General features: G+C 40.7%; 2 protein-coding genes across 3 annotated transcripts in view; one reads left to right on the top strand and one right to left on the bottom strand.

Annotated features, from left to right (window-relative positions):
• Window positions 1-733: 733 nt before the first annotated feature.
• Window positions 734-14,271, bottom strand: PPP2R3C (protein phosphatase 2 regulatory subunit B''gamma). The gene is made up of 13 exons (XM_084286946.1): window positions 14,145-14,271; window positions 13,866-13,993; window positions 12,623-12,727; window positions 11,990-12,102; window positions 11,026-11,123; window positions 8,462-8,532; window positions 7,937-8,069; window positions 6,762-6,817; window positions 6,613-6,688; window positions 5,845-5,981; window positions 4,308-4,445; window positions 1,880-1,939; window positions 734-1,191 (listed from the first exon to the last, which is right to left on the bottom strand). Exons 1-13 carry the CDS (start codon window positions 14,191-14,193, stop codon window positions 1,003-1,005), a joined length of 1,353 nt encoding a protein of 450 aa, XP_084143072.1. The 5' UTR covers window positions 14,194-14,271; the 3' UTR covers window positions 734-1,002.
• Window positions 14,272-14,424: 153 nt separating this feature from the next.
• PRORP (protein only RNase P catalytic subunit) overlaps window positions 14,425-17,383 on the top strand; it is a 45,660-nt gene continuing 42,701 nt past the window's right edge. Inside the window, exons 1-3 of one of the 2 annotated variants that reach the window (XM_084287003.1) lie at window positions 14,425-14,516; window positions 14,785-15,841; window positions 16,944-16,991. In XM_084287003.1, coding sequence (XP_084143129.1) covers window positions 14,844-15,841; window positions 16,944-16,991 — 1,046 coding nt within the window. In that variant the 5' untranslated portion in view covers window positions 14,425-14,516; window positions 14,785-14,843. Of the gene's footprint in view, window positions 14,517-14,748; window positions 15,842-16,943; window positions 16,992-17,383 lie in introns of those variants that run through there. The other variant, XM_084287004.1, reaches the window with a different exon arrangement.

Below are 17,383 nucleotides of genomic sequence, written 5' to 3'. Positions count from 1 at the left end.
TATGCCTACACCCAGGAACACATGCTTGTTCACTTCGTATTTTTTGAGTCACATCCTAGTGGAAAATCCAGACACTGAAATTCAGGACACACTGCCACCACCCCTTCCTTATAACCTTATGCAGTACTTGTTGATGTACTTGACAATTCAGCACTACCCAACCTAATAAACAGAGTAGGACTACAACCATCTCTGGCCTGCAGCTATTCTAACTTTCAGATAAAGTTGGAACACTTACGTAAAGTCATTAAATCAGTAAAACACTTATTCTTTCATTACATAGATGAGCTACAGCCGTAGTTAAGATAACCTCCTATGCAACTATTTTACATAATTTAAGTTGGTGAAAGCCTTTATACAGGTATTTGGATTAGTTTCAACCAGACCTACCGCTAGGGTGGTACCATTTCTGTCCAGGAACCTCTTCACAAGTACATAAGCAAATAAATGTTGAACCAATTGAATAGTTACCCTTTCTGCCAAAGATAGACATACAAATTAAGAAAAATGCCTAAGGTGTTTAGGTCTTGCTGAAGACCTTTGCCTTCACAGAAGGACATGTAATAGTGCTGTCATTACACACAGCCACAAGGAATGCTGTGGGAAGCCCTGTGAGGCTGTGTGGGTACAGGGCGGTGCTGAGGATACCCAAGAAACACATTCTCACCTTCAGGATAAAATTCACATTCTATATTAGAGCACTCAAATAATAAAAAAGGCTTTGTATTTAAGGAAAAAGTCCACAAATATTTATTTAAAAAAAGCACCACACACACACCAGATCATAGCTCCCTCTTAAACAAGACTTGCTGGTTTGTTTTCAGGAATTAGTTCTGCAATTCCTCTGTACCACATTTTATATTATATGCTTGAGGGGAAATAAGGTGGGGAGGAGTAAAATGGAAGAGGCATTGATTCAAATAATGAATGTCTCCAGCTTCCAACAGTTAATGAATGCTTCAGTTAGAGATATCAATGGATACAGTCTACTCCTGTTCAAAGTCACGTATCATCAACGTCAGCAGTGCTGTCATTATCACTTGCCACAAGGACCTCTCTATTCTCGTATGTCCAGAACCCATTCAGATCAATTAGAATGCTGGTAACAGTGTCTCCTTGACTGCTATTGATTAAATCCTGAAGGGAGATTTTGTAAGGATCCTTAGGCTTTACCATATCAAAGATTTCATCCTGTGAAAGAAAAAAAGATGAAATTATGGGGAAAAAAGCCCCCACACATTAATGAGTAGAATAACAGTGACATTATATACTATATACAGAATGATCTTTGGATAACTAGTGCCATCCTCACCAGTTTACAAAACAAGTCTCTAATAATTTAAGATGCAAAACATAATAGCAGCTACAGATAGGACCAGTGTGCTCAGCTCACAGATCTCAAATAAGAACTTGCTTTTCTGGGGAGGCTTTGGGCTCAAAGCAGCAACATGAAGCTCAGTTCATTTCTGTGAGTTAAGCTTTATAGAAGCTTTCATTCTTTTAGTGCTAGAACTGCTAGATGTTAGTAGGCAGCAGTGAGGAGAATTTTACTGATAGTTGGTTTTAGTCAACTCCACATCCCCCACAGAGGGATGATCCTGAATTATGATATAGATATATGAAATATCTTTAAGGCAGAGCAGTACATATTAACAGCCAATGCATCTATTAAATATGGAAACAACTAGAACAGCTGAATACCAGATTTTTCTTACTAAGCAACTGCTGAACAGAAAGACGTTTTCAAACCTGTAACAAATCAGATTCACCTCTGCTACTCTGCAAGTAAATATGCATCAACCTAGAAACTACAATATGATGCAAGTTATAAAATCTTTATTCAAATATTTCATGTAGTTCTCTACTGAGGAAAACTAACCTTCACATCCTGAAAAGAAACTGGTTCTTGTCCGTGGATTTTCATTTGTTCCTGAATAGCCTAAAATACAAAAGTTAGAAAAAGTAGTTCAGTATTATACTGACACTGTAGGAAACTGTTTTAAATGCTTCTCCATCTTAAGCTGTATTGCCTTGTGACATAGTATTAACAGCACAGCTTGCAACCAATTCTCTTCCACAGTGGTGAGTTACGACAACCGGTGATACACATCTCTGGGTGCACAGCTCTCAGTATAACAAGAACCCAGTATCGTTATGACCAGCGTTTGAGCATTCTGCAAACAGGACATGCAGACCCTTGAATATCACTATTCACCACTCAAGATAGGAATACATTCAAACCAGAAGGTTCAGTTGTCCTACGAAGTGAGGAATACAGACTAGGGAAAGAGAAAAGGGGAAAGACCAGTCAGCAGACAAAGCAGTGTGGCTACTGACTTGCAATTGCTTTGAAAATGGAACCTGTACTGGGATTGATCAAATAACATGCGGGAGATGGTGCATTTGCCTAGTTGAGCATTTGTCTGGGCATTCTCCTGCTTCATGCTCTAAGTAGGCATTTCTGATCTGAAGTAAAATGGTGTTCGCTATTATTAGCTCTGTTAATGCAAGACTACTTAGAGCTGCATCCCCAAACCTCTGCCTGCAAACAATGACTGTGAGCAAAACCATTTGCTTCACAAGCACAAGCTGCACAGCCCTGCCAGGACAGCTGTATCACTATGGTCCAGATGCAGCCTGGGGCTCTCCAGGCTGTGACAGGCATTCACAAACCAGTGTGAACCCACCAGAGGGCCATCAGGATGCTCAGGTAGCCAAAGCAAGCACAGATGGGAAGAGATAAGATGATTAATGAGCCTGGAGAACAGAAAGCCAAACTAGAAATCTAGATATTTTAGATAGAAATTAATGTAGAAATCTACATACTAGTTCAGCAACCTAGCAGGTGGTTAGAGAGATGACACAGCCATGCTCCTCTTGGAGATGGACAGTGCAAGGACAAGAGGAATGGACATTAACTGCAGCAAGAGACATTCTGATTAGAGCAAGACAGGGGAAATGGTTAGGGGAGAAGATATACTCAGCAAGGTCAAGCATAGGAACAAAATGACCAAAAAGGCTACAGAGTCTCCATCATTGGAAATACTTCAAATTTGCCTGAACGAGGCCAGGAACAACTTACCCTCACTATGAAGCCAGACCTGCTCTGAGCAGGTGATCCCAAAAGTTCTATTCCACCCTAAACTACTCTGATTCCAAAATGCTGAAAAAGTTTTTTTTTGTTTTTTTTTTTTTTTTTTTTTTTTTTTTTAAAAAAAAGAAAAACAACCTTTCCTTTTTTAAGAAAAGCCTTCAAGATAAGAATTCCTGTTTTTTTTTTTGTTTATAAAATGATATGGTTATTGTCCCTACCAAAGTTTATTGCAATAAGCCTACATATGAACATAAAGAAGGTAGGTAGGAGATGATGCCTTGGAGTAGGCCTGAACACTTAATGAGTCAAGTGAAGTATGTACCTTGTTCTTCATACTTTGAGCACAGGGAAAAGTATGACATTTATTTTTAAAGTTATAATATGAAGACCCACATACAGAAAACTGAAGCATTTGTCCCTGTGCCTGAATAAATATCACTAAAAGACAGCCTTGAATATGAACAAAAAGCATCACGCTCTCAACTCAGCCAAAACCAACCACAGCAAAAATGTAGTCCCAGAGCTGAGAACCTACGAACAGAAATACTACTTTACTCTGACATTCCCCTTCCCAAGACACCCAAGGTATCAATTAGCAAAAGAACACCACAAACCAGAAAAAAGAACCCCACCCCCAAAGCCATAATTCAAAGGGATACTTTACAGTCTTAGGTTAAGTTTAAAATAAACTCAAAAGGAATTATTTCAGACCCATTTGGGGGAAAAAAAGATACAAAGTATTAAATATATGAGAAGCTTTTTGCATGGGGCACCCTGGATGAAAAAACCCACAGCTGTATGTACAGACCAGCACTGCATTTCAGTATTTACATTTCTTGTACTGTATTTGAAGATTACACTGAAACTAAAAGCATGAGCAATAACCAACTAGAACCATCATAAGAGATTTTAACACGTAATAATTAGGTAATTGTAAGGACCCTTTTTGAAATCAATAGAAAATATTTGTCCTAAATGAAATCAAAACAGTTAATTTCAACTGCAGATAAAATGATGAAATACCTTTTGAATTCTTTCCAAGTTTTGCAATTTTTTTTTTTTTTTTAATGTTTTAAATCTTCTTACAAGTAGTTACTAGCCTCCCAGTGGGTATTGGTAATTCAAAGTGATTCCCTGCAGATCTGCATGCAGAAGCACACAGGCTATAACACCATAAACACAGAAAATGGCCTACCTGTATAAAGAGACTTACCCTAAAGAAATAATTAAGGGAAAAGACATTCAGGTATCCTTTGTTCTCTATATCAAGCAGTTTGAAAATATATTGCAGAGCTGCAGGCTCCTTTCTGTTTTCTAATGCAAGTACAAAGTCCAGGTAGGTTTTATAGTCCTAAAAGTAGACACAATCACGTTTATTACAGTCTTCTTTCTAAATTGATTTTGCAAGCAGGAACATTATAATTGGCAGCTATTTCGTTGTAGGGGATCAGTCTATTTTCTGAAAAAGACGACATGAAATAGAAAATGGCTGCTACCAGCCACGCAAACAGAAAAGTTAGTTTCCAGTGACTGCTGAGGATAGGAGATCCTGCCATTTTAGATGCAAAATAGAATTCCAAGCATAAAACCAAATTAAACAGGCTTCATATACACTTTTAAACAACATTCATTACACCTTTAGGCTGCTGAGTATACCTAATCAGTTAAAAAAGCTGTAATAAGTTGTCATAAGCATAAATAAGAGATATCCAGTAGTAGTAATTCCACTGTTATCCAAGAGTAAACTACATGACCAATTAAAGTACACAATTCTTAGACCAGAGTAGTAGTCTGGCAAACCATGTGGTTAAAGCATTAGAAAGCAAAGATTTGTGCATTTCTTCACTATTCTTACTTTGTCCACTAGTACTGATTCTTGTTTTCCTGATTAACATACAGTTGTGACAACCAAGGGTCAAAATCCTACAGTCCTGTGAATGTAATCACCATGTCTACCATAAACACCAGCAGGTTCTGCTTCCAAGCAGAAGGACCTCAGACTGGAGAAATGAGAATCTCACTGATTTAAGAGGGAATGCAAAATCCTGCATCTAGGGAGGGAAAACCCCATGCCCCAGTACAGGCTGTGGGCTAACTAGAGGAAAGCAGCTTTGCACAGGAACAAGTCCAGCAAACCAGAGGCAACTAACAGGTTCTCTCTCCCCTAAACTCTGTGATGCTGTGATTCTATGGATTCTAAGTCATCTGAATGCAGACATTATAAGTAGCGGTGCATTAACTCAAGCTTTCCAAATAAACATAGGGCTCAGGTTTTAACTGTAATTTAGTTAGATTTCACGTTTCACAGCTACGTAAAGTCTACAACAACAACAAGAACCAATGCTATTAGCTAACCTGCACATTTCATCATGAAGGCAACTTGCAATAGTATGAAATGTCTCTCTAAATAAACAATTAAAAAGCATGGCTAAATCTATACATTTTTTCAACATGCACTTTGTATTATTTAATCTACAAGTGGTAGAGAAGCTCTATACTACGTTATCTGGATTCCCTCACACCACTACTTCTCAAAGCAAGCAACTTGTCTTCCAACCACACTGCAATCATCTTGATGTTAGAAAATTAATTTTCTAATCTGCTGCACTGTCATTTCTCTGAACTGTAAGAAAGAAAGATTACATCAGCCCAAGCTTTTTTTTTTTTTTCCAAAGATACTGTTTGAGACATTTTCCTTGTCGATAAGAAAAAGCTTTTATCTTGTGAACAGAGTATAAGTATGCAATTACCATTTCTCCATCATAAGTTAAGCATTCCTGAAAAACACGATCCAAAAATATGTTGGTTAGAGTCCCTGTTCCGTATCGGGACAGTTCTTCTTTGCTGAGCATGCCATTGTGATCTTTATCGAGGTTTAAGTACTGCCCTAGGGAGGAGACAGGACAAAATATAGTATCCCTATATCACCAACGAACTGTTTCAATGGAGAAAGGAAATGTAGCTTAACACTAATCTAATTTTCATTATAAAATTAATGCAGTTAAGTGAGAATCTGCAAGATCCACAATAATATTCACAGAGCAACACAAGTGAGCACAACATGGAGGGAGCACAGACTGGGCCAACAGAGCTCCCGTAAGGAGGCACTAACAGTTCCACTATAAATTAACAGCTTAAAAGTAAAGGCTGTTTATACAAAGGTGTCAAAGACTGACAAGAACATGTTTGAAACAGATCTGCTGTAAATAAAAAAGATATAAAGTTGATACAAAAGCACGAACAGAACTGTCAAAAAAAAGGTTACATAGGGACCTTGTACCTTATGACAGAGGGAGCAGAAAATGAGAGAGGATAAAACCAAGGTAAAGAGCAACGTTAGAGAACAGAAACTGTAAAGTCAGGAGGATACAATGAAAGGATGGCTAAAGGAGTTGAAAAGACAAGTTATTGGGAGGATTTAAAGAGAAAAAAAATAACAGGAAAAATAACAATAGAAATTTGACTAAGTCATACAAGGTAGAGGGGAAAAAAAGTGTTCACATATAAAAGGAACCTACCATAAACTCTTAATGCAGAAGGAGCAGAAAACCAATTTGTTTCCTGACTTTCTTTAGAGAGTTCTTCATCCCTTAACTAAGTGAAATATAAAGTTAGAATTCAGAAATAGTAAACCAAAATAAAGATCTATTAACATATACTACTGTACCTCCAGTAAGTCATCCAGGAAGCTGCAAGCTAAAATGTCCTGTATCTTTATCTTCCCTGCAGCAAGAAAAGGAAAATGCATTTTAACAGTCACCTAGCCAACACATACATTTGGCTGTTCTCATTTACCTGGTTCTCAGCACAAAAAAAAGGTCTTTTTTTTTTTTTTTAAGTACCAAAAAAAATATAAATTCTTACATCACAGATAATGCAGTCATTTAAATGATAAAATAAAAGTAGCTTTTCAAATGATGGAACAAAACTAGTCTGATATTGGTAGGAGTTAGGCTGCAACTCCGAAAGCTAGAAAACTAAAAATATAAATATTCAACCCAAAGTGTAAAAAAAAAATACAAAGAAAGCATATGCTTAGAATGTTTATTAGAAAAACACTGACTCTGAAGTGATGTGATTATTTTTACATCTTCAGACCTTACAAAAACTTCTGCCAATGAAGCTTTTACCTGTGGGCAGATGCTGCACAAATAGCTGTGCAGAACGACAACATTGTAGTTTCACATACACCCTCTCTACATGCTTGTTATTACCTCTGCTAGAGGGTACTGCCCACACCATGTTGACATCTCCAAGTGGCACAACAAAATTTTGATAATGCATGGTTTGTGACTTAATTCAGTGATGGGGGGGAGGGAAAAATCAAACTCTTCTCTGAGTAAGCTACAGATGTAACAAGAGCATTAACAGCTGTAATTGCAAACCTCTTCTAGTGAGCTTATATGGTGCGCTCAAGTTTAAACACAAGAGAAGTGCATCACAATAAGCATTCTTGAGCATTTCCTCAGCCCCGTGGATGTTCTGCCCCACAGTTCATAGTTACCTGTTACTGTGTTTTCTACACATTTTAAATACTTTTAAAATTAGCTACTGCTAATGATGCATTATGATGAAACAATTGTCTTATCTGTTAATTTCTGTATCTCTGTACTACTTCAGCTGATGGATACCTCACTACAACTCATTAGCAGTGCAAGCAGACAACCCAACCCACAGGAAGACTCATGGTCTTCAGGGGAGATGAATATCCAAATACAATACTGCTGAATGGAACCCTGCAAGTACAATTATGTTATTTTGAAGGCACAAGTAGCTTTGGTAGAAACATTTTAAAAGTGAAAATATTCCCATATATTTTGAGTTTGAAAAACACAGACCTACCTGTTCTGAGAGGATCCAGAAAGAAGAAGAACTTTCTAACTGCTGTGCAGACATAAAAAGAATAAAAAGATTTTTCTAAGCCATCCAACTGTGGCAAAGTAGGGATGAGTTCCAAAATGTAGTTTTCTAAATCCTGCAGAATTAAAAAAGAAAAGAGCACACACAGAGAAGCTTTAAACACTACTATTGTTTAAAGCATATTCGTTTGCTACACTCCACCCTAACTGTCACATACACTTAATTAAAAATACAACCCAGAAACAACGCAGGAAAGAACATAAATGCAGGCAGAAGAGCTAGTATCAGTGCACAAGAAATCCTAGGTCAGATGCGTAACATGTACATGTGGTGCAATGACTGAAATGGTCTGCAAATAAAGCAGAAGGTTAAAAATTAGATCTCACCACCGGATTTCTAGTATACAGATTGATATTTATCTTAACAAGTGTGCCCTCCCCAAATCTAGATTATTACGTTCTTTTGATGCTCTATCACATGAGTTACATTAACCAAGAATGTACTTACCGATTCTCTGAGGTAACCCTGTCCTGCCACGTCGTATAAACTGAGACCAATTCTTGTCTGATGAAGCCACACTGCAAAACAGAAAAAAGAATTTAGTGTAAAAACCTGGAGAGTTTTTTTTTGAAGCCTCACCAGAATCTGAAGTTATTAATGCAGAACTGTTAGATATTAATGTCTATATTTCCTGTTTTTCAGAGATTTAAGCAGGTAGGTACCAACCCTGCTGAGAAAGCCTAGTTCGGTCTCCAAACCGCTAAGAGTCACTAGTGATGTGTTGTATGCTGTGGCCAAGACTGCCCTGTAATAACCAGCTGTGAGTAATGGTTGAGCAGGTACATTTCATCTGGTATGTTGAATCATATGGATTTGTTCTCACTGAACTACTCCTACAGCATTAAAAACAGCTGTACAACAAGGCATACAGGTTGCTTGTTAGATTGCTGCAGCCCCTCACGCAGCATGAGACATTGCAGCTACACCCAACCGTCCCAACCTCACTTCTGAGTTCCAACAGTAGAATGAAAATAGCACAAGCATCTATTTGAGATCCAGTGCATCAATCAGATAAATTACAGGACAACGTGCTTAATGGCAGAAATACCCAGAGCCGCAGGAGTTAAGTCAGGAAACCTTTAAGGTCACAACTTGAAGAGCAGCATTTTCCAGTTGCACTGCCATTGTTAAAGCACAGTAATGGAGATGGACCACAGATCAGACAGAAAACTTATCCACACACTCTGCTAAATCTAACTTGCATTTTATGAAGAAGCAGTTTACGAGCTCCTCTTACAAAGCATGACCCGTACTTCATACCAACATTCTTCTCTTCAGGGTTAAGTGCTTGGCAAAGTGGACCAAGTACCACTCAGAGATGCCAGAGGTTGGCTGGCTGAAGCTTACAGGTAAGCGCATCACACTCCCCGAAGTGATTCAAGACACTTGTACCAGGCTTGACTTCTGCAACAAAGCCAACAAACTCAACTACTTTTTCTCCTGAAGGATAGTTTCTGGAGTTAGACAGTGCTTTGGGAAATGCTTCACTATTATTCAGTCATTAACTTTGCTGTTAATTAACAGTAAAGTAATTCAGTCATTAACTTTGCAGCCTAGCTGCACAGCCCCTGTCAGAACCAGGTGGGCTGTGGGACTGCACTGCTCCAAGGCAGCTGTGGGGTAACTTCCCTCCTCTGTTGCTTCTCCCTACCCTGTCTTTTCACTGCCATGCCTGAGGATCCTTAGCAGTAAGGATAGAAACAACTAATTCCAATCTACAGTATTAACTAGAAGCTCCTAAAAGAAAGGAAGAAAAAAGATTTAAATTCAAGACCTAGCCTGGTCTTTAAAGCTCATAAGAAATGCTGTCCAACAGACTGCATAATGATCTCAGCTACTTCACAGATGTGCTACTGGGCTGATTTTGTTGCAGAATTACAGCGCTGAAAGTAAGCAGAAAGAAGGATCTTTGTGGAACTGTCCCAGGAGGGGCAAACACTGCGATGGGACTTGTGTTGGACAGGGACTGACAACGCAATCATATTGAGATGGGACACATTGAAAGGCAGAAAGCTTCCTGTGTCTAAGTGTTTGTATTTTGTTGTTGGTGGCTTTGTTTCTTTTTTGTTTTGTTTTACAGGGTGGGAGGCAGGTATTAAGTCTTGTGTGTTTATGGCAAACTCTGTGAAACAACTGAAATGGAGAGCCGTGGATCTGTTCTGTCTTTTCCTGTAGGCCTTCTTGAAAAGTGCACCATTTCCCGACTTCACAGAAAGTCTTTCTGTCCTGTAGCTTTTGTTTGCCATTTGCTGTCAACAGATGCACTACTCCCTTCTTTCTTACTTTGCACTTCTGCTTACTAGATTTCCTGCTTAACACATTTCTCATTCTTTGCACCTCATGAATTTAAGTTAAACAAGCTTAGCTGGTCTAGAGAATGCCATTCTTCCCTCCTGAAGGCTGTACCAGACCCAAGAAAGCACATTGGATGAGGCAATGAGGCAACGTTTCCTTTGTGCTACCCAGTCTCATCTTGTTAACAAGATCTAATACAGACTAAATACATATAAAATTCATATGTATTTTTTTCAGCACCAAAAGGCTACTTATAATCCAAAATAGCTGATGATATAGCAAGGCTATATTGACATGGACAAGAACACATTTACATATTGGACAAGCACAGTCAGAAGACACAGCTAATGCTCTGTAGAGGGGAAAACAGCTGGTAGACAAAGCTGTCTGCTAGACAGTCTCATCCCGGAGGTTACATCACACTGGCCACATAAGTTCATTGTTTTATTCTTCTCAATACTGACCAAATAAAGGAAATTAGATTGATAATATATACAATAAACAGACTGGTGATCTTGCTGGCTGGTGGACTTCAAAGGTATAGTGAGCTTTCACCTCCCAGTAACAAAAACTCCTCAAACCTCCAGGAGAACAGCATTAGCAATCAAGAGGTAGACCTCACTGTTTTTGGAGAAGACAGCAAGTAATTAATAGAGCTTAAAATAGCATTGAAAATAAAACAGCTTCTCACCAAAAAAGAGGAAACATCAACTAACCTTTTCGCATGACGTAATTGAAAAACTGCATGATGGATATCCTCCCATAAGGATCATTATGGAGCAATTTAGCAAAGATCTTGGCTGTGAAGAACTGCCTGTAGAACACAAACACAAAGCTATATCTGTGCATCTAATTACACTGTACTGATAGATGCAGTTCCATACCCAAAACTCATACACTTTAAAGACTTTTAACAACACAGAACATGTTCTGTGTCTTCAAATACATTGAATTACTATGCTACAGCCAACAAGTGTAGAGTGCATTCATAGCAGGTACACACTTAGTTGGGAACCTCCCAAGTAACAATGGTAAACTCAATAAAAAGCAGCAGCTTTCACTGCTCATACATGTGATACTCTTCACTGTGAGAATTTAAAGAGTTTTTCTCCAATTTAATTTCTCTTTAGTGCAATATATTTGGTAGCTCCCGACCTTCTACAGCATACATGTAACCATAATAAAAGGAACTGCTGGTACTGCCATCTGCTTCTGCATAAAACTCAGTCACACAGTCACAAAGCTACACGCACAACACAGCTGTGTATGACACTAATCTCCCATAGGAATATAAAGCAATATTCATTTCATGACATACACAAATTTGGTAGGAAAGGTTCCATCAAAAGATCTTACAGAATGCTAGGCAGTATTGCTAGACATGATTTCCTCTCCAAGTAGGGAATGAGCAGTTTATTGTCCACACTAAAATCATGAACATACAATAAGAATTTCTTCAAAAGAACACTGTATTCTCTTTTGCAAAGAACTCTATCAAAAGAGACTGCAGAAATGCAGGCAATACACCTTTGCAAGGATGTAAAGCATTATGCTCAGCAATAACCTCATGAATGTTATTTCTCTCACCATTAAACTGTCTCTATTTATTTGAGCAGTTAAAAGTTACAGCACCATTTAAACTTGGCCACAGTAAGCATATACAAGAGAAGAAAGCCTTACTTGCATTTAGGTCCAGCCTTTTCACCGACTTTCAAGAAGTTCTCATAATTGATCATTGCTTCTTCCCCAATCATTGGTGATGTCTGATGTTTGTCCAGTAGAAACCAGAGATTCTTGAAAGGCATTTATATATTTGGTTAAGTAAACATCACTCTGTATACATCAATGTGCATAAGACAGAGCATCTAAGAAGTGCAGCGAAAATGCATTTTTACTGCAAGGCTATCTCAGGTAATTGGTACACATCACTTCAGCCAGGAAAGCAAGCAAGCAGTACTTCCACTGCTCTAAACTGGCATTACACACTCACCCAACTAGGATATACTCAGCTGTCTTTGGAGTCTCTCAGTGATATGTAAACACTTATTACTTCTGGGCCCACTAGGAAATTGACAGAATGTGCTGGAGAACTGGAAGCCATTGATTTAATCCTCATGTACAGCATGAGGAAGTCTTACCAGCCAAAGACTTTTCAGCACTTTAGTTTTATCTAGGGCTTCACAATAAGCCAACGTGCCCAAATACAAAGCACCTTACCAGCCACACAAGATTCTGTGGACTGATGCTCAAACTGTGCAGAGAAAGGAAGTTTGTCAGAAGTCATTACAAGATGTACAGAAAATATGTTCATACCTGCAGCTCTTCATTATCCAACAGCTCTCTGCTTTTTCTTTGCAGGAAGACAGCTCTAGATTCTTCTCTTAATTTCTGAAGCAAGACTTCATCTTCAGCTGGCAGCTAGAAGCATTGTGATGTTTCAATTTTCTGTACAGTGATACCATTCAAAACCTACACAGCGAGTGAGTACTCTTAGGTAACCCTGACTCACACCCTCAGAGGAAGCTGTTTACTCAACAGAAAATACCATACTATCAACCAGAATGCTGTGTGGTACCTGCTTCTTCTACAGGTGTACTTTACATTTGCATGCTGTCTCAAATTATTTCATTACTGAAATACTTATTTAAAGTGGGACGTTGACAGGAGAGACAGGGAGACCTACCACATACCTGGTAAGTCACCTAAGAAGTGTTTTCCCACTGGTGCAAGATAGGCTACATATGAGACATTTACTAGTGTGTTTTTAGCCAGGAGAGAGCAGCACTTTCTGTTTCATGGTAGGCCTGACTCTCACATGCACACACGTCTATGAGGTGTGTTTTGGTCAGCAAAACAGATGGGAGAATGCTTTGTATGAAAATTCTACCAATATCTGCACACAAAACTGCACCATTATTATCAGGACTTGTATGTTTGCATGTATAGTCAGCAACTGAAACCTAAGTACTTGAGAACTTTATTGGCAGTAACACACGATCCTAAGGAATATGGGACAATGGAAGGTGAGACAGCAGTGAACAGTCAAGCTGATAAGTGTCAGCACTGTGAAGGTGTCAAACTTCTGTTCTCATAGTCCTACAAAGCTATCTGATGTATGCCACAGTTAAGTTGCCTGGCCAAGCATTTCTGGCAGATGCAAGCAAGAGCCTCATCTGCAGTCTGCAGGACTAAGGACCCATACTTTTCATAAAGTAGCAGCCTACAGTGTCTGAACAGAAACAGGAAGATGCTTGTTTATAACACCTGTGTGCCAAAACTTAGTTAAAAGGGACATACCTCTGAAAGAGAAGCAGGACTTGTTACCTTTTGGAAACCCCCAAGCCTACTGCCTGAGCACCAAACTATTCCATGGCCTTTCACAAGATGCTTGGTAGTTATTTGAAACTGCTGAAGTTCTTAAGCATACAGAGACAGAAGATCCACACCTTTCAGATCTCAAGATATTTCAGCTTCTGTGGTTGAAACACCTCTCCGAATAAGCACAAGTACCTTACAACACCACGTAACTTCTCGTTCAGCTGCGCGCCCCACTCACCCTGTAGTAGAAGCGGGGGATGTTGCTGTAGGAGGGGTTGCCGCCGGCCCCCCCGCCCTTCCACTGCCCGTAGTACTGCGTGAACAGCTCCATCTCCTCCTCCTTCAGCTCCTGCTCGCTCCTGGCGGCTGCGCGACACAGACAACAGGGCCCGCGCTGGGCTGCGCAGCTCCGGCCAGCCTCAGCGGGGAGCCAGGGCCCGGCTGAGGGCTCCCAGGAGGATGAGGATGAAGATGAAGACGAGACCCCCCCCACGCTACCCTGCCCCCCCCCACTCACGGAGGCGGCGGGCGGCCAGGCGGCCCCTCAGGCTCCGCGCCCAGTCCATGGCTCTTCACACGCCGCGCATGCGCCCTGCGCCTACCCGACACACCGGGCGCTCCGGGCGCCGCGCCCTCACCTGACATGGCGGAACGGGCCACTGCCAGCGTGCGCGATTATAAAGCGCCACGGGTCACACGTGGTAGCCTCCGCGGGATGTGATTGGCTGTGAGCCCGGCAGGCGCGTCCAGTTATACTTCCGGGTGAGAGGGGCAGTGGGTGCCCTGTCCGCCGCGCGGCCGCCTCCGCTCCACGCCGCGGGCGGGCAGCGGGCCCGCAGCGAGCCTCCCGCGGCACCGAGGCGCGCGCGGCCGCCGCGCACCGAGAGAGGTGGGCGAGCCCCGCAGGGTGAGAGCGGAACGCGCGCAGCAGCCGCGCTCCTTAACGCTCCGGCGCGGTAACGCGGGGAAAAGTGGGGAAGACTACATTTCCCAGCGGGCAGCGCGCCGCCGCCGTGCCGCGTGGCACGCTGGGAGTTGTAGTTCAGCCGGGGGGGGGGGGCCGGTTTATGGCAGCGAGGGGGCTGTGCTGGCTCCTGGGGGACTCCCGGGCTGCCCTGGGTGAAGGCAGGAGGAGCTGATGAACCTTTCCCCTGCAGGCTGCCTGCCCTCCCGGCTTCTCTCCGCGCCGTGAGCTGATGGCGAGATACCGCCCGTGATGGCGCTCTTCTCTCAAGCCAGTCACCAGGGGGTGCAGGGGTTGCTGTGGAAGTGCCGTGTGTTCTGGCCCGTTTCGAGATGTCAACAGCTGTTTGCTGCCTCTTTCGGCATCCCCAGTTGGGAAAAAGTTAGCGGTGTCAGTTCTGTGACCTCCTCCAGCACGGCTTTACCGGCAGATCCCAAAGGAGCTGATGCCTTTCCTGCCAAGAAAAGGTCTGAAGTTGTTTATGAAGAAGAAAAAGGATGGGATGAGGAGACTAAAGAAACACCCGAAGAGAAACTCCGCCTCTCTTCCTCTGCAGGAGCCCCCAAGAAACGAATAAGTCCCATTGCATTAAGGCATAAGTTTGCTAACGTACAGCCTCCAGAAAAACCTTTACAGACTGAGGAATGGAATAGACTGAGGGAAAGCTTTCAGGCACCTGAAATATTCGAAGAAGTGATGTTTAACAGTATGATCAGGTACAACAGCTCCATCGACGTGGCGAAGTCCTTGCTGACTCACATGGCAAAAAGTAATGGTGACATTGGATACAACTTGTTGGTCAAATATCTGGCATTGTGTGTCCAGCAAGGGAAGACTTCAGAAATTTGTGACGTTTATGATATATTGAAAATGAGATTTAAGACTTTAGAAAGTGGGGCTTACAATCTTATTGTCAGGGGGCTGAGTAATTCAGATCAATGGAGAAAGGCATTGACTCTCTTGGAAGAAATAAAAAAGGCTATGATTCCTTCACGAGCAAACTATGAGTCCTGTATCAAAGCAGCCTGCCGTCACCAAGAAATGACCCTCGCATGCGAACTTTACCATGAAATGTTGACTAAAGACTTGGTGCCAACGCTGGATATCCTGCAGACCTTTTTTGACTACAGCAGGGGTATGAAAGATCCTGAATTACAAAAAGAGCTGTTTGGTATCCTCTTATATTTCAGAGAGAACCAAATATATCCTCACAAAACACTTATGCGGAGTATAAAGCTGTGGTTTGAAAGGTAAATAATGTTCCAATAGCAAGCTCCAGTTCATGAAGGTGGGATTCTGATTATTCCACGCATCAAATCTAATAAGATCCCTTAACATACTGTTTATGCTGATGGCTGAAAATAAATAAGCACTTGACACAGAGTTCCCAAACAGAAATAGAATCTGCCAACTTCTAGCACCATTAGCCTCACAAAAACAATGCAAATTGGGAAGCAACTTTTGCTGACAGAGGAAAATGACAGTACAGTAAGCACAGAAGTGAGGTCTGTGAGTGTAACTGAATAGGTGTTCTTTTAAATAATGTTTGTTTGTTTTTCTGAAGAGCAGGTTAGTCCTGGCTTTTACTAGTGAATAAAGCCAGATCCCATACAGAGATCTGAGTATACAACAAAGAATCACGCTATTTTTGGCTGCCTATTGTCTTTGTAAAAAAAAAAAAAAAACACATTAGAGAACCTTTGTGTATCATTGTGTGCAATAGTAAAGGAGGGGAGAAATGGATGACTATCCCAAAGCCCATGGCATGTGTAATTGTGCAGATAATAAATGCAGTGGCAAAGGGAGAGAAGTCTGCCATTTCGTGTTGTCACGTGTATTATTCTGGTTTGGGTCTTGTGGGCAAAAAGGACTTTACGTGAGTGTGGTGGCACCACTAGTAGTGCTGATGATGTAGTGACAAAGTCTCAATACAGGATTTTGGGATAAGCACCATTACCCGTGGAGTAGCTTTCTGAATCTCTCAGGATGACATGCACAGAATTCTTGAGTCCTGCTTTCCCATTTGCTTTCGGAAGTGCTTTATGAATGTGTCAGGCAGCAGCTTGAAATTGACCATGCAATCTGGTTCTTTATACAGTTCTTAATATTTGGTTACAAAGTAAACTGGAGAGATCAGTGCTTGTCTCTGCATGTTGTTAAATGCTGATTCATTATATAATACTTTTGGACATTGCTAAATTACACATGAATCTTTGTACAATTTCTTTGCAGGGCTGATTGGTCTATTTTATTTCTAAACATTGACCAAAATAGAATTGTTCTTTATCTGTAATTTAGGTATTGTTAAATAAGAGTCTAATACTGTCATCTATCTTTCCCTATGTACATTAGTATACCGGGGGAGAACTGGAGAGGACACCTGACCAACATCACCAACAGGTAAATGCAACATTTTATTTAAAAGTGAGCTGTTGTTCTTTGATAAATCTTGAGCTTTTCTTCCCTAGCTATAAAAACAGTGGTGTGTTTTTTTTTTTTCTGTATCTTTGTATAAGAAAATATTTTAATCCTTGAGAATATGAATTTTCATTGTGTATGGATGACTTCCCAGACTCCAATTTCCAAATCATTCTTGTGCATGAAACAAGACCGAAGAGGTAGAGTTGAAAAGGAGTTATGCTGAGCATAGTTGAGACAAAAAAAATAAAAAACAAATAAAGAAAAACACAGAGAAAAATAATTTTCAAAAATGCTATTTTACAGCATTGCTTATTTGTTTAATGTTTTAATTAAAGACTAACTACTTGGTTGGCTTTACAATACTGTGGTTT

The sequence above is a fragment of the Netta rufina genome (genome assembly GCF_964035555.1).
Source record: "Netta rufina genome assembly, chromosome: 5".
Classification (NCBI taxonomy): Eukaryota; Metazoa; Chordata; class Aves; order Anseriformes; family Anatidae; genus Netta; species Netta rufina.
This window is presented reverse-complemented; position numbering and strand designations above follow the sequence as displayed.

Excerpts from the sequence above, each read along its gene's own strand:
- PPP2R3C (XM_084286946.1), bottom strand. The coding sequence starts at position 14,193 with ATGGACTGGGCGCGGAGCCTGAGGGGCCGCCTGGCCGCCCGCCGCCTC. Across the intron at positions 8,533-11,025 it reads CAATTACGTCATGCGAAAAG|TGTGGCTTCATCAGACAAGA; the intron begins GTTAGTTGATGT and ends TCTGTTTTGCAG. Across the intron at positions 8,070-8,461 it reads AGGGTTACCTCAGAGAATCG|GATTTAGAAAACTACATTTT; the intron begins GTAAGTACATTC and ends TTAATTCTGCAG.